Source organism: Dermacentor silvarum, chromosome 3 (assembly GCF_013339745.2).
Source record: "Dermacentor silvarum isolate Dsil-2018 chromosome 3, BIME_Dsil_1.4, whole genome shotgun sequence".
Taxonomy (NCBI): Eukaryota; Metazoa; Arthropoda; class Arachnida; order Ixodida; family Ixodidae; genus Dermacentor; species Dermacentor silvarum.
In genome coordinates this window covers 58,646,622-58,671,013 of record NC_051156.1, presented here as the reverse complement: position 1 = coordinate 58,671,013, position 24,392 = coordinate 58,646,622, and the positions used below count along the sequence as shown (strand labels likewise).

The 24,392-nt window shown below is 48.8% G+C and overlaps 1 protein-coding gene across 1 annotated transcript; it reads left to right on the top strand.

The window, feature by feature from the left end:
• Positions 1 to 12,759: 12,759 nt before the first annotated feature.
• LOC125944241 (glycine-rich protein-like) lies at positions 12,760 to 13,918 on the top strand. Its single transcript, XM_049664578.1, has 2 exons — positions 12,760 to 12,771; positions 13,541 to 13,918. The coding sequence occupies exons 1-2, from the start codon at positions 12,760 to 12,762 to the stop codon at positions 13,916 to 13,918; spliced, it is 390 nt and encodes a 129-aa protein (XP_049520535.1).
• The last annotated feature ends 10,474 nt before the right edge of the window (positions 13,919 to 24,392 follow it).

The window sequence follows — 24,392 nt, the reverse complement described above, 5'->3', positions numbered from 1 at the left end:
TGCAACACCTTCCTGCGTTCGAAGTCAAATTTTTTAACTGCACACAAGAGCCCTCATCCGCCAAAATGCGATAACTGCGCTGTCATTAGGATATCCATCTGCAATCGCTGTTAGCTCAGCAGCATAGGCAATCGACAAGCACATTGGAGTGAACAACACACTCAAATTCTGCGTACATGCGCACGGACGCACCTTCACTGGGCAAGCGGTGACAAGCGATGCATCGCTTCGCAATGCATCGCGGACACTTCGCGCACGCAGATAAACTGGTGCATTTTCACTGTGCTGCGTCACTACGGACCCTACAAAACCACACAGCAATTTTGCAGCGACAGCCGTTGCTCCTGTCTCTATGGCTAGAGTGTCGTTTCAGTTGGTAAAGCGGCGGCCTTAATAGCCACCTCATTGAAAGCACCAGCGGTGAACAGCCATGCCGCAGCGCTGCGTTGCCATTCTCCTAATAGAGAGGGAATGGACAGATCATTGTCATGACTGACTTTATGCGTCATTATCGCATCGATTTTATCGAGAATAGCACTGCAGCGCCCCTGGAGACTGCTTCCCGTATGAACTCCCTCGTGCGTGCGACCCTCTAGAATGTATCCGCTTGTAAGCTTTCGCCTCACTGTCGCCACTCGCGGCAAAAAAGTGCAATATTTAATAATTCACTCGATGTCCGTTTGTCATCACAAATTTATAGCATTCAAAGCGAAAAACCGATACTTTAAGAAATAAAATGTTTGTTATTTTATTTGCTGTATTTCAATGTATTAGATTGAGGGAAAGTGTAGGTGCAAGAATGCACCGCATGTGCCCTGTTCGCATTCGACGGAGGATAGAAAGATAATGCTCGAAAGAGGAGGCACTCCCTTGACGCGCCCGACAAAGGCGTGGCAAGCGGCTCACGGCAAGTGTACAGATAGACAGCGGGACAGTGACGGTATTGCTAAATTGCGATAATACGTTGATAACAATACGCGGCGCTAGCGCGTTTTGTTGCGCAGTCCTCTGTGCTTGAAGCTCGGAAGCACTGTGAAGCGCAGGGTGCGCTCATGTTGTCATACGCGGCTTTATCTTGACATTTATTTTTGCCTGCTGCTATTGCACGTTCCTTGCTATCTCCGTTCACTGACTGCCGCCGAGCAAACTCGGGTAAAACTCGGGCGAACGAGAAATTCGCCGCATCCTGCATAGCACCCCCGGTGCAAGCTGTCATTTAGGAATGTTTATTTTGTGCTACATGAAATAGAGATGAGGTACATAAAGAACTAGCATGCGTGCATTTTGTTTTTGCTATATTTTAAACGCTTTGTCCGTTGCCCCATCATTATTGTGGATTTCTCGGCGGGGATGATGATCATTTATTGGCATCCCCTTCTGATACGTAGAAGTGACACGTAGTCACCAAGCCTGAATTGATTGATCAGGTGTTCTGCTCATACTTTTCGTCTACTATTTTTGCATACAACTCCATATATATTTTTTTTCTTTTCCTCAAAACGTCTCTATCTGCGCCGTACCTCGTCCCTTTGTGTGTCCACGTGAAAAACGTGTCTGCGCTAAAACAATAATTTGGAGGGCGCTCAGGCTTCGCCTTTAAGAGTGGAAATCGATAGCATTCAAATATAAATGACTACTTCTCGCGCTTCCCAGCAACTGCAGTTTATATAACCGTAATGTTTACCGGCAAACGCTGGCGGCGACCGCTATGCACGACATCGAGCTTTCTGGTAGAAACGCAGCCTCTTGGGTGGGCCGATCGTTTGTTATTGTTTTGCACTTCTAAGACATCAGTCTGAGAAGATTTAACATAAGAGGCATTCGCTGTCGGTGTTTTGTTTCATGACATTTGCTTGTGGGCTGTCATTCTGAAAATTCCGAGGAACAACTTTGTAAAGAATGCAAGACAAGGTATGAGCAACTTTAGTTGCATAAGAACTTCAGTGACGTGTAGAATATACACGGCAATTTTCGCCAACGCCGGGTGCGTAACCGACGCCGACACCAGATTTTCTGCGACGTGGGTCCCTTAACGCTCTCGCGTTGATATGTGAAAGCTGATAACCCGAGTTTGGTGACCGACTATTTCTGGTCATAATCACCTATATTCTGCTAAACCAGATTTTCACCAAGACACATAATGCGCTCACTTAGTCGCTTGAGTATGTATGAGTCATAAGTTGCTGTTCTATTTTATAAGCATTGTTTTCTTCGGTGACTAACGGCGATAACGCTTTTTTAATTAATCGATAGAAACACTCGGTGCAGGGGACACTTCCTTGTATAAAACATTGTCCCGAACAACACTTAGATCGTGCGTTACTGGCGACCATAGAAGGCTGCAAATATTTATTTGTCTCGTAACCAATTTTTGTGCGAATATTTTTTTTTATTTCAGATAATGGTAGGGAGGCTTGTGAAGGCGCTTTGTCTCCGACAGACAAACCGTACGATGCTTTAAAGGATATGTTTTCTGGCGTATGATTAAAGAGCTTCTCATATTATCGGAAAATGAAATGCAGGCCCCAAAAAGTAGCTGCTATTTCAACATCATTTTGCCAAGATACGTCTACTTTGCGCGAGTGCACCGTTAATACTTCCATTAGGCGGTTAGGAAAAGACCAAAGTTTCCACTCGAGACGACCTCGAGCGCCATGCCATAGCGCTGAGCTGTGCACAGCCGAACGCTCTGCGTTGATTGAGAAGCGGTGATTTCATATTAATCTCCTGTAAGAGTACTGCGCACCTGTTAGTGGGTAAGCGGTAAACATTCATATGGTACTCAGTAATGGCCACCTCGCGGACGGCTCACTGATTGGGCGCATACCGAAAGTGCTGCTTTAGAATGGGCTGCGCTGCGTACGGCATTTGTCCATTGCTTAATGCAACGTGCATTCTTCATCAAGTAGCGCAGAAGCCTCTTATTGTTATCCAAGAGTTCTTGCAGTGACTCTGGAGTCGCGTCTCTTCGCCCGATCACGTGGCATTCTTTAAGGTTATCACCAATTTGCGGTGGCTGATTGGTGTTTGTGCTGATAAAGTCAAGGAAATCAAAGAATCACTGCTTTCTTGTAATATCTTACTAAAGTTTTCCTCTCCTCGTTCTTCTTTGTTTTAGCACAGAGTGGTCCAAGCTGGCGTGACCAGCTAACTTGGTATGGAAACTTTTCTTCAGCTGCCGCCGTCGTCATCTCTCATCTTCCATCAGAGATGGGACACCATAGACGTTTGTACATGGAAATATGACTTTATGTACGCAATTTATACATCGACAGCTATTTACAGTGAGTCTGACGTAACACTCGACATAGCCGATAGTGCGTAAGACCGCTCGCACGTCCAAACACTTTGTTCACACTGGAACCGGCGCCTTAACTCAGCAGAGCCGACAGCGCAGACCACCTTTCCTGCGTCCGGAACCCTTGTGAGGGGTCGAGAGCCCGGGCTTAACCCTTCGGTTGCTCCTCGCAAATTTCCTCACTGCAAATCACGACCCCACAGTGACCTCATTGGTTAATTGGGCTGTCACTCACTTGTCACTACTTCTCTCGCTCTCTCCCTGCGTTTCTCCGAACATTCCGAGAGACAGAGAGAGAGAAAACAAATCAAACAAGAAATAAACAAATAACGCACAAACAGTTCCACTCTGCGACATGTTAAAATATCCCGGCGTTTCCCCCAGAAGACTGTCGGTGAAAGAAACACCCAAGTGGCCCCACTCTCGTGCCTTAATTGGCAGTTAGACACTGCATGCAGTAAAGGGCACCGCACCCAACCGCGCCCATCGAGGCACAATGCCGTCCTGTCCGTGGTCCGTCTCCGGCGGGCCCATAAAACTGTTATCCCAAAGACGGACGGCACCTCTGGTGCCAGCCCATCGCTCAAGATCCCGCACGTCGGATTACACGATCCCTCCACCTCTGAAATGGGTTCTTTGCAACCGAGACATGCCCATTGACACCCTAATGATGTTTTGCAGGTGGTCCGTCTTAGGCAGCGCGCCAGAGGGCAGCCGTTTGCGCTTCCGTTTGCACTTCTAGGCGAAATAGCTCCCAACGCCACCCCCGCGTCTTCAGACCACGCGGGCACCATTTTACGATGCACTGGGCTGGGGACGCGGGTTCTCTGCGGTCGAAGAGCGCCTTCTAACTAACAAAGCCTCCTGCTGGTCTTGCTTTCTGCGAGGCTCGAAACAGCGACCTTCCACGTTGTTTGGGCGAAATTACTTTTCAAGGCCTCCTGCGTTTGTCAACATCCTTTACACGCCCTCCCTAAGATTCACCTCCGCGGCCAAATCCGGGTTCTTGAATACTAACAAAAAAAAAGAATGGTGCAAGGAAATAATGCAAATGTCGCGGTTTCGCCGCTATATATCTCCGTGTCTCTGCCCAAGAAGATCGTAACAAATCATCGCTCCTAAGCAACAGAACGCCTCTACGCCAACGCGGAATGCAAACGCATGATATGTTTATAAAATAACAATACCCGAAGAATATCGCGGACAAGCATACATAATGCACACGCACCACGCTCGAGCGACTGATAAAGAACAAAGCAAAAACAAACTTTGAACACTGCCCATGCACTACATCGGGCGTAACAGTGTCACATAAATGACCGCAAAAAATAAAATAAACACTACATAACATCAAGCAATCCGCGAAACGCATGCAAGAACACGACAGAAAAAACGTTTGTTTCACTCAACACACTTCGGCACACAGTTATGTTCAATAGTTCGACAGTTCCGCACGTCACTCTCATCTGCGCGAGTGTTCACAACGTGCCCACTCCTACCGTGTTTTATCTGCCTCGGAAGCACCGTTGCCTGCGTTCTACATGCATACAGCCAGGCCACGCGCATCCTCCACCTTAAACCAAGGTGAAACATAGGCGGAGTGGAAACCACCACAGCTGATACTTAGCTGCCGGGGTCGAATGGATGCCTCACGCAGCGCGGACGGGAAATCTCGCGGGGCGCGCTGAGGCAAAAAATACTCGGAAACGACGCTTTCTTCGCGCGACGACCGCTTCCAAATTCTCGCGCTCCATTTCTACCCAAGTGTGCATTGAGTCACCGCTACGATGGGAACCACTAGCCCAGCCCCACACGTTCCCCTTTTCGGAGCCATCGAACCTCGAGCCGGGACTTCGGTTGGTTCGCGCCTGTCGTCCTCGTCTGCTTTTGGCAACGCCGCAGTTGTTGCCACGGGAACACCGACACCAGCGCTCAACTGTAGCACGGCCGTCATCAGTTTCTCGCAACTGGAACACATCCGTCGCTTGCTTCAGTTATAAATTGATGATCTCTGAGCCGGACTTCATTCAGCTCTACTCCCCGAGCGCTCGCTCTGATCTCACCGTGTGCGTGGTCACCACGCGCCTCACAACGACGATCCACAACACCGTCATCAGGGAAAGCCACGTGACCCACGGCTGCCCTGTCTTTCGGGACATCTGGCGGTTTCGTCAGAGTGACGTCAACCATTGCCGGAACCCGCTCGACCTCCGATGAGACCATTGACACCGTAGCTGCCAGTTGCTGCTGCTGCTTTTCTGCAGCCCCAGTGCATGGTTTCATCGAAACCGCAGCGCCACTGTACTCTCTATCGACACACTCATCAGCCTCGAATTCGGCGACACTCAATTCAGTTGGCTCTCCCTCCACGATCTCCTGACCGGATTTCTTGTCATCGGATGGACCAGTTAGCGACACTTCGGGATTAATCTCCTCACCGTTTGTTGCCAACTCGATGGTGCCTACCTTTTCAGTATCTGTTGGACCCCTTTTGAATTCTAGGTGCCACGCAGCTGCTATATCCAACGGACCGCCATCGAGTTCTGGTTATGTGCCGTCTGCCTCTTGCCCACTGATTTTCACTGCCTCGTCGAACCCGTCATCGTCCTTGAGCAATTGCCATGTTTCCCCTGACAGGAGGCAATCGGCCCGTTGCTGTCACCTTGTCCGTTAACGCACATAGCACCGGCACCGCCTCCTTTACGTCTGCGACAACGCCACATTCGCGGGCCATTGTCAGCGGGACCACCGCAAGTTTCGCCTTCACCCTTTCTCCGAAGGCCGAGGTTAGGCTGATCGTTCCTTGCGCCTGCACGACCTCCGGCGGAACAAGACTCTCACGCAACACTGTTATCTCCGCTCTCGTGTCCAGAACTGCGTCAAATACCAGTCCCTACAGTTCAGGAACACGGTAATGAGGTCACTGTGCCCAGCTACTGGCTCTCCTATCAAAACGTGTGCGAAAAGCTGTCGTTTTCAGTGTCCGGAACTTTGAATGTTTGCTGCTCCGGACGATTTGGGCAACTCCGCTTCATATGCCCACTAGAGTCGCATGAGAAGCAACTTCTGAACTTGACATTTGTCTCGGTGCCTCGAGCTTCCCTGCCTGTCATCATTCCTTGGCTGTACGCCTGGCTTAACAATACCGCTTTGAGACTCCGCCGGCTTCTGTTTCACTTGTTTCCCTGCGCTGTTCATGCCTGGCGCCTCCTCGAATGTCCGCAGTAGCGCAGCTAGGCCTGGTGCTTTTAGCCATGCTTTCCCTTCCTGCAGCGTGACGTACCGGAGCGTGGCCTCTGACAGGTTTTTCTTCCATTGGTCGGCGACCAATAGTTTCACCAAATCCTCAAACGTCGACACGCCTCTCGTGTCCAGGTAAAAGTGCAGGTAGCTTTGAAGGCGTGTTGCATAAGGCCTACATCCTTCGTTCATACGCTTACCTGGCACGAAGAACCTTTTCAGGTATTCCCCTGCGGAAAGATTCAGCTCGTCAAGTACTGTTTCCTAGATTTTCGGGTACTCATTGTGTTCCACCGGGCTAAGTCTTATGTAAAAGAACGGGACCTTCTCCATCACTGGCGGGAAAAGAATTTGTCACCAAAACCCCCTCGGCACTTCATACACCTTCAGGGCACTCTCAACTGACTCAAACCACACCGGAGCCTCTGCCTCTGATGGGAATTTGGGAAACACTCCAGCGAGACACTTCGAATAGCGTCTCAGCTCGCCGCAGCTATCCTGCACGCCGCACGCGTGCCCACTTTCCCGTGAGCTGCCGCTTACGTTTTGCCTAAGTCTTGCGAGCTCCACCTTGTACTCAAGCACTCGGCGCTGATCCACGAGGCTTCTGAGGTGCGTTTCCCTCTGACTCTCTGACGTGACAGCCCCAGCTGAGTTGTCCTCGACATTCCAGTCTCCCGACTGACTCATCATCGTTTGATTTCTCCTGTCGGGCTTCAAGGGAGCGAACCTCGTATTAATTCGATACGGTACTACTAGGCAGCGGTACCCCCGATGTGTAAGAACGAGAGGACTCACTACTTGCCGAGATACCACTGGTAGCCACTGGTCGCTGATGCCGCGCCTTGCCAGTTGCAAAGTCACCACCGTCAGTCAGTTCCAAACTTCCGGTGGCTTGCTCCGCCTCAGCTGCTGGTTTTCTTGCCCATGCCGAAGTTTCTAGTCCTTGCCGAGTTGCTGCTTGTAGAATTCGGGAAACTTCCTCGCTGTCTGCGATGCCTCAGTAGGAATGCAGAGCGTTCCTTGCCGTCAACTGTTTCGATCCTGTCACGACTACATCTCTAAAGTTTCCCTCTTCTCGTTCTTCTTTGTTTTAGCACAGAGTACTCAAAGCTGGCGTCACCAGGTAACTTGGTGTGAAAACTTTTCTTCAGCTGCCGCCGTCGTCATCTCTCCTCTTCCATCAGAGATAGGAAACCATAGACGTCTGTACTTGGAGATATGACTTTATGTACACAATATATACATCGACAGCTATTTACAGTAAGTCTGGCGTAACACTCCACATAGCGGATAGTGCATAACACCGCTCGTACGTCCAGACCCTTCGTTCACACTGGAACTGGCGCCTTAACTCAGCAGAGCCGACAGTACAGACCACCTTTCCTGCGCCCGGAACCCTTGTGAGGGGTCGGGAGCCCGGGTTTAACCCTTCGGTTGCTCCTCACAAATTTCCTCACTGCAAATCAGGACCCCACAGTGACCTTGTTAGGTTAACTGGGCTGTGACTCACTTGTCACTACTTCTCTCACTCTCTCCCTGCGTTTCTCGGAACATTCCGCAAGATCGAGAGAGAGAAAAAAATCACAGCATATCCACGGGGTGAATGATGATGAGTGGGCGAAGCTCCGGAGGGAATCATCGGATCTCCCGCTTAAGGGGACGCTAGCACAAACGCGTTAGAGACGTGCAGTACTCTCTAGTAAGGGGGAGCGGCCACAGCGTCTTACGCAGCCATTTTTACACATGCCGGAACGTGCACCGCGTTTGCCGACGCCATCACATGACTGCTGAGAGAGTATACCCCCCGTATTCATAAACGCTCCTCGACTTGAACTTGACTTGCCACCGCCTTGGGCAGCGCGCTCGAAACACGTTGAAGGTAAGGCGGAGAGGCCACAGCGTCTTACACCAGCTTCTTACACGGGCCGTAACGCGCTAGCACAAACGCGTTAGAAACGCGCTAGAAACGCGCTAGAAACGCGGCCTTTCGTTAATGTTGGGTATTTATTGCCATCGTGGTGCTTGTGTCTATGTGTGCTTCGTGGCGTAGTGGGCTAACGCCGCGCGCTCGGAAGCGATGGGTCCCTGGTTCGATTCCGCGCTACGGAATTTTTTTTTGTCATTTTTCTCAGACCGGTTACACACTACTACTACGACGAGGGACGAACGGGTGCCGCCTTAAGGAGCTTCGCTCCTAAAAACAACAAACAAGAAATAAACAAATAACGCACAAACAGTTCCACTCTGCGACATGTTAAAATATCCCGGCGTTTCCCCCAGAAGACTGTCGGTGGAAGAAACAGCCGAGTCGCCCCATTCTCGTGCCTTAATTGGAAGTTAGACACTGCATGCAGTAAAGGGCACCGCACCCAACCGCGCCCATCGAGGCACAATGCCGTCCTGTGCGTGGTCCGTCTCCGGCGGGCCCATAAAAATGTTATCCCAAAGACGGATGGCACCTCTGGTGCCAGCCCATCGCTCAAGAGCCCGCACGTCGGGTTACACGATCCCTCCACCTCTGAAATGGCTTCTTTGCATCCGAGGCATGCCCATTGACACCCTAATGATGTTTTGCAGGTGGTCCGTCTTAGGCAGCGCGCCAGACTGCAGCCGTTTGTGCTTCCGTTTGCGCTTCTAGGCGAAATAGCTCCCATGCCACCCCCGCGTCTTCAGACCACGCGGGCACCATTTTACGATGCACTGGGCTGGGGACGCGGGTTCTCTGCGGTCGAAGAGCGCCTTCTAACCCATAACAAAACCTCCCACTGGTCTTGCTTTCTGCGAGGCTCGAAACAGCGACCTTCCACGGTTTTTGGGCGAAATTACTTTTGAAGGCCTCCTGAGTTTGCCATTATCCTTTACAATCTTTTTCATTACCAGCCGCTTGTGGGAATTTAAAGAAACATAAACTTTGCAAGAAAACAGGGCGAGTCGCACACGTAGCGCTATTTATCTTACGAGCGTCTACACTTCTGGAAACAGCCACGATCACAGGGACTCCCCGTCACGAATATCTCGCGGGAAATCTGAAGGCCCATGCCTCGGCTTGACCGCGCGTCCACCGCGTCTCCCAGTGGGACTATCGTGAATGGGAGTGACTAGGGCCATTTCCAAGCAGTTCCACGCCATCCTCCGGCACTTCACACTTCTAAGACTGAATTTCCTCTCGCCTCACGCGTCACTCACCCACGACAATTAGAGACAAACAGATTCCCACATCGCACCCTATATATCACGCGATCTCTGTCACATATTATCCGTACGCTTGTACTGCAGCGATCCCGCTACGGTTTACCACGTCACATGGTCATGTCAGCTGAGAAACAGGATACCGCACAACCCAATCGCCAGCGCACAAAAGCGGCAACCTTTGTTGTCAGACGTCGAGTCCCGGGACCAGCACGATTTTGTGCGCCAATAAAGTTTCTAGCTCTCCCTCTATTTCGTTTAATTCTGCCCCTTAGTACCCGCTGAAAAGAATCCAAAGCCGGCTGCGGCGACGACAAACATTGTGACATTGTACAGTAAATACTCTTGCGTCTACATCCGTTGCCGCTTGAGGGCCGGTATTATGGAACCATACAATTTGTTTCCGATTCTGATCTTTAACGTCGATTTGACCAGTAGGGACGATAACGGAGGCGCAATGACATTCAAGTCTTTGATAAAGTTCTGACAAAATGTTTTGATAGCACTTGCTGCGACTACCAGCTCGCACGTCACCCATGCAACATGCTCTATACTGTATAACAGGCTACGCCGGAGCTAAGTTGAATTCTATTCCATCGCTATTTTTCCTAACCCGCGGTAGTGGCGTAGTGGCTGTGTAGTTGAGCACTAAGCCGGAGTGCGCGGGATCAAATTCCGGGCGCGGCGTCCGCATTTCGATGGGGGCGAAATGCGCAAACGCCCCCGTACTGCACCATTGGGTGCACGTAACGGAACCACAGGTATAAAAAAAAAATATACCAGAGTCCCCCACCACGGCGTACCTCATAATCATATCATGGTATATATTTTTCTTTACTGTTTTTTTTTTACGTTCCTTACTCACTGGAGTTTCTTTTTGACGATTGGAATAGTGGACCCTTCTGGGGCCAATTTACTCACTTGCTCATTGCTGAGAGAACAACAACAAAAAGAACGGCTAATGAAGTGAGTTGTTGAAATTTATGACCTTGGCTTTGTTGCTAGGCGTGGCGCGTTCTGTTTTGACGTGGGTATGGGCGTCTTGCGCTGGAGTTTGAGGTATAGTAGCGGCGCCTGGTGGCGGCGAAAAACGTCATCTGGGTAGTACCAGCTTGGATAGTATCGAGCCCTGGCTGTGGCGAAGCACGTTTATAGCCCGAGTTTTGCGTCGATTCGCATTTTTTCTGCCCTGTTTCGAGTGCGAAAAGGCTCGTCACTTCTCACAGACCATGGCGACCAGGCTGCGAGCTGGCCGCAGCCTACAGTTTTACGAAAACGGACTCCGTGTGCCGTGGGACGTAATGCTGGAAGCAGAAGGCATCGGCGACGCCGATCCGCAGAGACCTAGCTCAGCCTCAAAAAAGCGCCACCGTCGTTACTGCTGCGTCGTGGGCTGCCATGAACAAGGCCTGAATCCCAACATCAGATTCTACCGTTTTCCTTCAAGGCCTCACGCTGCGGAGCGATCGGGCGCGCTGGATAACTGCAGTTCGTCGCGCTGGGTAAGCGAAATGGCAGACCGACATAGCAGCAGGCATGGCTGGTGATTCACGATTCGAGACCCAGTCACAGCGACAATGAACAATTAGACCGGTGCGAAGTGGTGAAGTGACCAGGTGTGTGCAAATGACCACAAATGGTCGGGCTGATTCGGTGACAATTCACTACCCTACTACGAGCAGCACAGGTTAGAGAGTTGAATGTGCTCATCCTTGACCTCAAGCCAGCACGTTGAGGCAGCACAGCAAGGTAGTATTGATTACAGCACATCGATGTTCGAGCGCGCGCTGCCGCGCGATTCGCACGTACGTACGTTACTGCGAGCTTATATGCATTGCATCAGTTATTTATCAATTGCTAGACAGATGGTCGCTACTACAGCGCAGGCATAACCACTTGTCTAGCGGCATGCAGTCAACAAAGATTGCAGGAGATCCGCCGTTTCGCGGCATGTCGAAAGACCGCTGCCGTCGCGGCGCGTACGATCGTGCGCTCGAGCAGTTCCGTACACATGTCTGATTATCGCTGCTGTGAATTCATTTATAGAAAGCATTCCCTCGCGTTTGTGCGCCTGAATCTAGCAGCGTGCAAATCTTACCTGAAGTTCAACTGCGCACGTGCATGACTCGCTTCACTTGCGATTGACACCGGGCGAAAACTTGGCCGCTTATTTTTTGAACGGCGTACACGTATTCGGCGTTGCATAATTTCTTGCCTTTACGCAGCATGCCACCCATGGAAAAATCTTCGGCGCCCGATATTCGCTGCAAGCCGTGGTACAACACAACCGAAAGTGGCGGGTCCATATTGTAAACGTGCTTCCCGAAGCAGACGACCGAGCTTGGTACTACCCAGTTTCGGTTTGAGGGCGCTTTTTAGCACCATTATTGCAGCGCCCCCTGGGCAACGCAAGAGCCCCATACAGCACACTCAGGCTCGGGATAAAGCCACAACACGCTTACGTGCGCCTGCTTATTTCGCGCACAATGTAATGACACAATCAGGCTCACACTGTTAATGTACCTTTTGACTCTTTAGTGTCACGATACTGACAAGCTTTCTTCTTTCCACACTGCTCAGTCGACGAACAAGGCTTACAACTTCCGCCCTTGCAATTCGGCAGGAAGGGCCCAAATATACCTGTTCCTTTGCCTGCATTATTTGCGGCGATATGCCCGTAGGGTAAGATAAAGGGCCCAGGTCCTGCAGCGTACGCGATGCAATCCGCACATTTTGGCGACCGCATCTTCTTTTTCCTCTTACACCACTTGGGAAGCAGTGTAAGCCCGCGGAAACGCCCTACAAAATAAAAGATAGCACTGAAAACTTTGTAGTTTTTCCTTGCGTTTCAACTGAATGTGAGAGCACGGTGCGCGAGATAATATGGCCGGCCGGAACGCGTCGCCGAATACGTGACCCCCGTTGCTGCCGTGCTATGTCCTGCTTGAGCAGTGTGGTGTATATAAGGAGCCTACGAAGCACGTAGAAACATTGACTGTCAAGCAGCAGCCGTCTCAGCTACAGCAACCATGAACGCACTGGTGAGTTCGTTAGCAATATCGTGTATGCAGTGCACGTGTGAATTAATAACCAGTTGTACTGTTTTAAACGGTGATGACACCAACACGATGAAGCTTTCAAAATTCACGAGATAATGTCAGTTTTAGGCTATACTAACGATGCTATTAGAATTTACGAATAGGTGAGAGTGGCGATATGGGCTTCTTGGGCGGTCATCATTGATACCATATAGCGCTTGTCTTCGTATTTTGCTTCGCTATCGAGTTAGGAATGGAGCTCTCCAAAGCAAAACCTGGCCCACAATAGAGGTGTGTTTTTGGAACCACTGCAAGTTTATGACACCTGGGTTTACATAACATGCACTTACACTAGCGTTCTTGCTTTAGCGATCGCAATATGGCGAATCGACATAGCTTCGCAGTGGGGTGAACTACATCGAATCGCGGACGCAAGGTCGCCTGCTTGTCTTCAAAATCAAAGCGTCATTGCTGCTGAGCCATCCCACACAGTAACCTAACCTTTCGCGTGGGCGAATTTCAAACAAAAAGACAATTAAATATGGCTTACGACTTTTAGTTTAATAAATTGCCAGCATGAAGCAAGCATTGTGAATGTCATCGTGGTTAGGCAAGGTACCCAATAGCTCAGGCCGACCTGATTACCTTGTCCGTAATAAATTTCAATGCTCGCCCTTCTTGCGACACCGAGAGAGATTTTTAAGGGAGCCAGGAGGTGCACTGCTTTTTGAGATAATAATTTTGTGTCTTCGCCCACGCTCCTCTCATGCAGAGCATCGCCGTCGTCCTCTGCGCCGCCATCGCCACCGCCATGGCTGGTAATGTTGGCCTTGCCTCCGGTCTAGGCTCCGGTCTCGGCTCAGGTCTCGCCTACGGAGGCTATGGTCTCGGCTATGGGCTTGGCGGTGGTTACGGCGTTGGCGGTGTCGGCATCGGAAGCAGCGTTGCTCTCGTTAACGGTGGCCCTGCCTTTGCCAAGGCCGTTGCTGGACCAGCCTTCCTCGTGAGGACGGTGCACCACGTCAACAAGGTGCATGGCGGAGGCGCTGTGCTCGCTCACTCTGGACTCGGCAGCGGATACGGAGTCGGCTACGGTGGCTACGGAGGATACGGTGGCTACGGCTATGGCGGCTATGGCTACAAGGGCTAATGTGGACGCAATGCTGTTTGTTGCTCGGCTCTTCGCGCCCCACCCTGTGCGCTAAAAAACGAAGCTTCATCTACCGCAATCGCGGTGGCTTTTGCCCGAACATCCTGATGCTTTGAATACGCAAAAGCGGGTGGCTTAATATGGTTGCTGCTCTACATAGAGCCAACTCGTAGTAAAAGCGAATCAAAAAAGACACAGCAAGCAACCTCACAATGCGTCTTGGACGCCTCGTTTCTACCTCAGAAATAAATAAAGAAGATATTTTATGCATAGCTTCTTGTGATTTTGAAGCACATACGAAGACTTTTTGTAAATAGCCGTTTGCGGAAAATCATGCGCAGCATTTTAAGAACAAGAACGTCCGGGCGCTGTCTCCCAAGTGGCGAATATTCGAACAGACTAAAATAGGTTTATACTGCTGGAGGCTACAGATGTAGCAACGCAAAGTCAAAAGCTAGATGCTGCAAGAAACGCTTCCCGAAAAATTGAAAGCTTGTCTTACGAACGACAAGTTTTAGCAAGTAGGTACTCACACTCAAACTAGTAAATAACAAACAATGACAAGATGTTAATGGAAAACATTGTAAAACTGCAACAAGAAGAAGAAATACAGAAAAAGTTGTCGCAGTTTCACCCGAAAGGCGAAGCATCAATTGCGATAGCAAATTTGTAGAGAGCTAGCTATACGGAATAAGGATAGTAGTTTTATCACCTGTACAAACTTGGACATGCAGCAGCACCGGCAACACACAGAACTGTTGTCGACGCCGTCGGCGTTTTGCCCGCGTTCGCGCAAAACGCGCGCGGCGTTGGTGACTGTTGCAGGAGGCTTTCGACGAGATCAGAACGGGACACTCGTCGAGCAGCGTCGGAAGTCTTTACCACCTTCTCGCCTCGCAACGTTTTTATATAGATAGGCATTTTGTGCCGCAGCTAAACTTCGCCTCCCTTCCCTTCGCCTCCCTTCCCTTCTCGAGACATCGAACGCAAGCGAGAACGGCGGACTGCGGGCATACCGTCAGTGACGTCATTTTCTCCGTCACAGCCAAACGTGTGTGTAACCTCATAATCGATAAGTACTTTAATGAACCGTAGGGATTAACCCAGTGATAAACACCGGGACCGCACGTTTCAGCTTCGCTCGTTAATCATCTGTACGGAGTGATTGGGCGGGTGTATCTTTCATTTTTTGCAACCATTTCACTGTCTCCGTTTCTCCCACTTTCTTTTTGATGAGTCATCCTTGTCTATTTACACTTTCAATTAGCATGTACTTGGCTGCCAACTTTCTTGACCTCTTACTCCATTCTGTGTCCACGCTTTTCAGGTGCACACAGGTGCACACTTAACCTGGGCCAAACTTTAAATATATGCAAATGCTACGTAGCTGGACAGAACCAAGGTAATGATGTTTGCCGTTGCTTCGAGATACTCAGATAATTTGTTGCATTCCGCTTAATTAGATAATTAGTCCTAATTGATTATTCAACTTCTCAGTTAATATTTTGAGATGGAAAGTGTCAATGAGAAAATTATAGAGCCACATGAGAACCCTCAATACAGCTTGCTATTCATCAATACGTACTACATAAAAGTTTTTCCTATCGTGAAAGTTGCCCGCGACTACGCACAATGTGCCTCTAGCGGCCAGTCGCGCGGTAATTTTGCCTGTATTCGCAGGCTTCTTTCACGCTCGGAAAAACACCTTTATGTAGCACGTGTTGAGCAACAGAAAGCTGTATCGGGAGTTCTTCATGTTGCTCTGCAATTTTCTCATTCACACTTTTCGTCTAATTATAATAATTGAGAAGTTGATTATGTATTACAGAATAATAGCCTAATTAGGCGAAATGCAAAAAAATGGGGGCAGCTTCGCACTAGTGGGGCGAAGTATGAGCAAACAGCTAAGCTGGCGGCCCTTCCGTAGCTTTGCTTGCTTGCTTCCAATGCCACGGCGCATACCCACTACGGGGGATTGGTCAAGAAGCCGGCGGTAAAACAGGTGGGTTGAAATTATTCAATGAAGCTGACTGATGTTAGAGCCGTATTTTATTTTATGTTATAGGGAATCGTGTGCTTTTTGGAAGGAGATCAAGGTAGAAGGTAATACACTTCAATCAGTTTAATTGGAATTTTCGAAATTAATAAATAATCAGTAAATTAACGTAAATTGGATTTTTTAAAATAATAAACAATATTTCAGTAATTTAACTAGGTATTCTCCTTGTGTCACCGACGAAGTCGCATACGGCCCTGCATACGTTCCTGTGGTTAAAACCAAGTGTATATGCCCCGAAGGATAGAATATTTTCAGTGTTTATAGAGATGCCTAATTTTCCGAACAGAATTTCGAAGTATTTCTTTCCCTGGATTGCGAATCGGCGGCAGTTTAATAAATAATGATCAATGGTTTCAGGTTCATTGCAGAAATGGCATAGAGGGGACATCGCCAGACCAGACCTGTGTACATAAAGATTTAGGGGTGGAATACGGCATCGTAATTTTGTAATTGAGATTTTCAATTTACGTGTGGGACACCATTGATTATCCCAAGGGTAAAGCAAATGGTTTAAGTCTGTGATTTTAAATGCCTGTTTTGCAGAGTAATTTAAGAGACATAGTTTTCTAAACCTAGCCGCGGTGATATAAGCAGAAGTCGGCAGAACATGCATGACTGGTCCCTGTAGGGATGTACGTGCGAGTGCGTCGGCCATTTCATTTAAAAACAAACCATGGGGACCTGGTACCCATATTAAACGCACCAGGCGTAAGGTCGAAGGTATTAATCTTTCTAGTTCGTTCAAAACTGTATTGTCTGAGGATGAGGTGAGGGGTGTGCACACTGACAACGAATCAGTTACTATTACAGCTGTCGAAGAATTTCCAGGAAGTTTACGAAGAGCTAATATAATTGCTAATAATTCTGCCTGAAATATAGATGTAAAATCAGGCGGTCGCATTGAATAAGACCAGGATAGCGCCTCAGAAAAAGTACCTACACCCGCTTTCTCGTCACACGCTGATGCATCCCTCGCTATTACAGTATTGATTTTCATTTCAGCTAAATGATCTTGCAGTAATCCGCTTAGATATTTAGTTGGCCGGAGTTAAGCATTGAAAGGAAATATGTCATGAAATTCAATTCCAATAGCATTTACAGGTTTTCTTGAGGGGAATGATCTCGCGTATCTGAACCTTTAATGGTTCTAGTGGAGTTTGCACAAAAAGAACCTGCGGATTGTATAGACGGGACCATGTTTCTTCAAAGAAGGCAGATCTTTCTGTAATAAATACATACTGCGATCGTCTCAATCAAGATACGTAAATGTTTAACTAGGTTTTTACTGTAAGAATGCGGAATCTGCTAACGAGTGTGGGTAATCGGGCTTCTTGATATAATGTATTATTAGCAACAAATTTTGGCAATACAAGACAAATCCGGAGGGCCTCTCGCTCTAGAAGAACTTGGGGGTTGATCTTGTATGCTGGACCACCAGAGAATAAAACACACCCAAATTCTAATATGGGTCGAACATGCATACAATAAATCATAATGAGAGTGTCTCTGCGTAGGCCAAAGCGGCGGTGACCGAGTTATCGAGTCATGCCAACAGCGCGCGCTGCCTTACACGTAACATGTTCAATCTGGTTGCGCCAACTAAGTTTTTGATCGTATATAACGCCTAGATACTTAATAAAGTCGCGCTGAGGGATTATTTCTTGACGGTATTGAGGGGAGACGTTAACCGGTATATTTAAGAGAAATACAAGCAAGGCACTCTTGATAACATTTATTGTCATACGAATATCATCAAGGCAATCTTGAAGTATTGCTAGATATGATTGTAATATTCTTTGCAGAGAGTGAATGTCACTCGCTGACGCAAAGAATGACCTGCGTAAACATACACTTGTACATCATCACACAGTGGAATTGAGCTCATTAGAATAATAAACAAAATGGGAGAAAGAACGGAACCCTTTGGAATTGTCCTGGACTGATTATATTTTGACGTCGAAACACCGCCTTGTGAGCAATATAATTTTCTACATCTTAGAAATTCAGAAATCCAATTTGTTATATATGGAGGAAAATTCATGTTCTTTAGGATATTGAGGAGAATGATATGCTGTACACTGTCGTATGCCTTAGCTATATCAAGAGCCACTAGTGCTGCAAACTGTCGCCTGTGACGAGCAAGCTTAATACGTCCCTCCAAATAACTTGCGCGCACCAAATCGAGCATCCCGGTCTACATCGGATCTGACATGAGCTCAGTAATGTGTTAGTAGTTAAAAACCTCATTATACGGATGTATAATGCTCTTTCATAATGTTAGACGCTAATGCAATGGGCCTTATTTTGTCCATATGCAATACCGCTTCTTGTTTCTTAAGTAGGGGGAGAATTGTAGCAAGCCTCCAATCTGGAGGAATCCAACTGTTCGTTAGGGAGTAGCTGATGATATTAAGTAGGTCCTGTGGAGACACGTCAAATAATATTTTTAGCATGCTCGTTGTTATGCCATCTGGACCTGGAGCTGAGGCAAGTAGCATTAACTTGGTTCTCACCCGAGCTTCGTCGTCCTTTTCCACAGCTGGCACTGTGGCTACCTCAGCGGAAGCACGCGACCACGCTCGTGACATTGCTCCCGCGTTTGTCGTCGTCGTCTTCTTCCGCGTTGGCTCCGTTGCCACTAATCATTTTAGTGTAGAATTTCACTTCTCTTGAGTAGTGGTGCGCGTAGAGCTGCTGCCGACGCCCACCGCGTTTCCCCGCGTTCGCGCCGAACGCGCCCGTGTCCGTCACTACGACCGATGCATGTGGCGGCGGCTCGGCAGGTAAACTCACCAGGCAAAGCGTGTCTCCGCGCCTCGGCGACGCGGAGCTACATACTCTAGAGTGACGCCATTGCCTAGCTTCGTCCCCGTGCTGCTGTGGGGAGAAGCTATGCTCGAGAGCTACGGCGGAGGAGCGAGCGGCGCTACTGCGGAGGTTAGGCAAATCGTCGCTAGGTGGCGCGGTGGCGAGAGCGGCGGTGAGCGAGGAGGTGGCGCTTCGTTACTAGGCAACGGTGAGGCAGTTTTTTGAATTCAGCAGACGCATTACGCCCGGCTTATGCAGCTCCGTTGTTAAAACTAATCTAAACATCTCCAAGCGACGGCAAACACCACTACCTTGGATCTGTCCAGCTACGTAGTATCTGAATTTTTTAAAGTTTGGCCCAAGTTAAGTGAAACATCCTATATATTTGTGCAGTTTAGCCGTCCGTTTATTTTCATCCATCTTCCTGTGTCTTCCTCAAAACAAATTTTGCTCGGCGCTTCTCCGACTTCGAAAGCCAACCGGCGAACTGATCTTTTGCTAACTTCTGACCCCGACAAGATATCCGATTTTAGCACAGAATGGCATTTGCGAACGTCAGCGCTGGCACAATTATTTGTTTCCAGTTTCGACGCACTGCATCATATTTATTGTAGCCCCAAAGTGCTCTTTGTTTCATTAGTGCTGCATTCCACTTCCCCTTTATTTTCATACTATCTTGGTGGGTGCTAGAGTAAGCCTTTCGTTCTTTTACGTATACGTCAAGGTAATTACTATATATTCTTTGACTATGTGTATGGCTTGCTGTATAAAATATTCACAAAGATACTTTCCAATAAAACCGGGGAAACACTTGACTTCAGCCAACCAAGAGAGCAGGCTTGCTTCAGGAAGGGATATTCTACGATGGATCATATCCATGTCATCAGTCAGGTAATAGAGAAATCTGCGGAGCACAATCAACCTGTCTATATGCCTTTCATAGATTATGAAAAAGCATTTGATTCAGTAGAGATACCAGCAGTCATAGAGGCATTGCGTAATCAAGGAGTACAGCAGGCGTTCGTGAATATCTACGCAAATATCAACAAGGATTGCGCAGCAAGCTTGGTTCTCCACAAGAAAAGCAAATTGATACCTGTCAAGGAAGGGGTCAGGCACGGAGACACAATCTCTCCAATGCTATTCACTGCATGCTTAGAAGTATTCAAGCTCTCAGACTGGGAAGGCTTAGGAGTGAGGATCAACGGCGAATATTTGAGCAACCTTCGGTTTGCAGATGATATTGTCCTATTCAGCAACAATAGGGACGAATTACAGGAAATGATTGAGGACCTTAACTGAGAAAGCGTAAGAGTCGGGTTGAAGGTTAATGTTCAGAATACAAACATTATGTTCAATAGCCCGGCTAGGGAACAAGAATTTAGGATCGCCTGTCAGCCTCTAGAGTCTGCAAAGGAGTACGTTTATCTAGGTCAATTCCTAACAGGGGACCCTGATCATGAAGAGAAATTTACAGAAAATTAAAATTGGGTTGCAGTGCATACGACGGGTATTGCCAAATCCTGACTGGGAGCTTGGCACTACGGTTGAAAAGAAGGGTGTACAATCATTGCATATGGGGCAGAAACTTGGAGGCTAACAAAGAAGCTCGAGAACAAGTTAAGGATCGCACAAAGAGCGATAGAACGAAAAATGTTAGGCCTACCGTTTACAGGCAGGAAGGGAGCGGTGTGGATCAGAGAGCAAACGAGGATAGCCGATATTCTAATTGACATTACGGGGGGAAAATGGAGCTGGGTAGGCCATTTAATGCGTACGATGAATAGCGGTGGAGCACTAGAGTTGCAGAATGGATACCAACCGAAGGGAAGCACAGTGGAGGATGGCAGAAAACTAGGTGGGATGATGAAGTTAGGAACTTTACAGGCGCAAGTTGGAATCAGCTAGCAAAAGGCAGGATAATTGGAGATCGCAGGAAGAGGCCTTCGTCCTGCACTGGGCATATATATAGGCTGATGATGATGATAATGATGGCTTGCTGTTCACTTCATACCACGCAGTTACTCGTCCCTTCATCAAAGGTCATATTTCCCGATTTCTCTGGGCTAATCTGAAGGTCTATATTTGCCGCTGCGTTGCGAGACATACAGGTATTCACAAGTCTCTGTTACTTTTTTTCCATTGGCAGGTAGTAGCACTATGTCGTCCGCATCAGAAGATCATGAGAATTATATTACACCCTTTGCCCATTACGAACGCGAGATAACCCAAAATTTAATGCACTGTTTTCTATTCGTCTTTCTGTGGTCTTAACATAAAGCGTGAACAACAATGGAGACAGAGGACATGCTTGGTTTAGAGCACTGCACGGGACGATTTTTGCAGCCCAGGCACGGCGCCGGCCCGTTTTTTACGTTGGGCTGCCCGCCGGAGCCCAACCAAAAGTTTTATGGGGAGATCCGGGCCCGGCCCGGCCAACCACCCCTTTACCTTAGGCATGAGCCCGGCTCGAGCCCGGCTAGAAACCGGCCCGAACCCGGCCCGAGACCGCAAACGACATTGTGCGAAACTGCGCTCTACGGGGAACACCTATATATTGCGCATATACGAGGCGACCCGGGGCTCGGGAAACGGCGGGGGGGGGGGGGGGGGGGGCAGAGGGTTTCGAGCCTATCCCGGTCTTGTATCGGTTAGTCAAGTCATAGCTAAAAAAAAACGCTGGCTGTAGTGGTCCGGAGCTCCAGATTCAATACGGTTGAGTCATTTTCCCAGAGCACACGTCCCGCATGCCAAGGCTATTCGTTAATTTCCTTGCTACTGACACCTTACTATCACGGGAGTTTTGCTGTTCCTGTATGGGGAGGAAATCATTTTCTTATCTTACCAGTCATCGTTTTTGCAATTCGCCTTTGAAGAATCAGCAAGTCGCGAAAGCGCTTACACCGCGCTGAAAGCATTAATTACATTGATTTAGGTAAGGAATAAAAAATATAGTATCCTTTGGTTTGAGGCGACTTCGGTCTTTCTCGACTTTTGCATTCTGTTCAAACAGCGCAAAATACGACGGAAGAAGAAAAGGGATTGTCATAGACCCCGTGAACGCCGCACCAAATTCCAAAGCCGACTTATCAACTTCCGAAAATAGTCCCACGAAAGCAAGAACAATTAGTAATGGGCCCTCTGGTGCGCTAGCGAACGCCGGTTGCTGTCTAAAGACCGAGCCAGATCCCAAAGTTGTCAAAATACAACAAAATATATTCTTCACATAAGGCAGTTACACGCCCACGTGCACACTTAGGCTAGACATATCACAATACAATTCAGATGGGTATTCAAAAAACCCAGGAATATAATTAACGACAAGCACTAAGAGTCCAACACGTAAAGTCAAAATGAATAGGAATACTAAGTGTCCAATCATATTTCCGCGTGCTGGTCTTCAGTCGGACGATCTCGGCGTAGCTCGGGGCAAATCTCGAAGAAGGAGCTTCTTCCGGAAATGCAGACGCTCGATGAACTCGTCGACTGTTTGTCGACTAGCTTGCCAGGGAATCCCCTTCTTCCGCAGACGCTCATTCTTCAGGTTGCATAGCTTCACCGGAGTGGTCTGATCTCCCCTCTGATTCCCGCATGGTGTTTTTATAGCTTCCGACGGCGTTCTCGAACCTTCCTATCGGAGTCGTGATCCCGTAGTATGTCCAAAGCCTGGGAATCTTCTAGTCATATCTCGCACCTTCAACCGCCGCCGTCGGAGCGTCGTCGAGGGGGTTGTGAGTGATCCTGTTGGCGCACGCTCACGCTGTAGTAATCTCTTTCTCTCGACTCGCCGGGTGAAAAGGTGTCTCGGCGCCCGCGCTCTCTCTCTCTCTCTCTGCTTACCGTCGCTTCGTCGATGTTCTTCTAGACGTCTAGACGCCGTTGGTCGCATCGGCCGTTTGAGGCGTATGCGCTGTACCCCTATGTTGAAACTGTCGCGGGGCGGGCGTGCCTCTTTCACTGGATTGTGTGACACGCGTCGCGCGCTTTGATTACGCGCTCTTTTGTGACAGGGTGTAGCACAGGAGTAGCCCTGCTAGCTTCCAGCTGCGCCAGGGGTAAGAGTTTTTTCAGAGTCGTGACGCGCGAGGATAACTCGCTGCACGTTACATGCACACCACCAGAAAGTCCGAGCCCGACCCGGGGCCACGTCAAAAAACCGAAGCCCGGCCCAGGCCCAGGTCAAAAAACACATTCCGTTCCCGAGCCCGCCCCGAGCCCGTGGAAAAACTGCCCTACAGGGCCGGGCGGGGCCCGGGCTTTTGGGTAAGCCCGAGCCCGTGCAGTGCTTTAGCTTGCTTCAGCACTTTGTAAATTTCATTACTTGATTGCTTGTTCAGCTATCCCACACAATTTGTACTGGGTTGTCTGTGTATATCTCCCTCATCAGCTCCACGAAATCGTCATCCATGCCTTCATGCTGAGAATTGCCGGTCTCCCTGTAAGCGCCCTCTTATGAGCGTTTTCGACGACCAGTATTATTTTGAATTTTTGACGGAGAGTTTCCCGAAACGTCGTTGGTTTTAAAGTTGTTTGCATTACCATGCATGCGGCTTCCTCCTGCCTTCACTCTTTCCAAACAGACGTTGGCAAATAGGCAGCGCCTGTGTCATCAACCACACTTTGTTGCATAATTTGAGCAAGAAACAACTAACGCATGTTTCTACACAAATGTAGGCTGTTTTATTAAATATGCAGCCTTGTATTTGGTACAAACTAAAGTTTTAAGCAGGTGGTGACTTCTGTCGGTTGACTTTCCCATGCATGGAGACCGAACGCGACACTTTTCTGGGATGACAGCATTGTAGCGTGGAGTGCGTGGCCAGATTTACAGGGAGACATCAAGCATAGGATCGCGTACGCATGCTAGGTCGAATGCCAGTTACGCGTGTTGGGAGTAGATGCCGCTTTCATTCGCGTATGTCGCGTCCACGCGAAAAAGGCTGTTTCCAGCGAGGATGGCGAGACCAACAAAAAAATCGCAGCTATCCCACTATTCCAACTCAGGAACATGGCTGAAAATAAATGGGCGGCAAACGTGCACAAGTATCTGTTCCTGAAAAGCGTGTCACAAAATGGAGGAAAAGGTCAAGAAAGTTGGCAACCAAGTACAGGATAATCGAAACTATAAATAGATTGGGACGCAGGGTGTACCCGCCACCTCATCCAAAACTGACGAAAGAGGAAAGCACCGTATTCCGAAGACTGCAGAGCAATACATACACCCATGGGATCCTCATGCATCGCATCCACCCGACACTACACACATACAACTGCCCGATCTGCGCCGTGCCAGACACTCTGGCGCATTTGCTACTAGAGTGCCCGTGGCGCCCCGAAGACGCCGTTACTAAACATACAACGTCTGAAGACGTGAACCTCCTCGCCGAGACGTGGGAGGCCAAGATCTCCACCCCGGCCCTGGACGAACAACGACGTCTTGTCGCCAGAGCCCGGGATGCTATCGCGGCCAGAGGATTCCTGGAATGAGGGACCCTCCCACCTAGAGTGATCCACAGCTCAAACGCTCGGGAACACCGTCTCGAAAATTAAAGTTTATATCATCATCATCAACCCACTGTGAATGTGAACTATCAGCGGAGCGGTTCT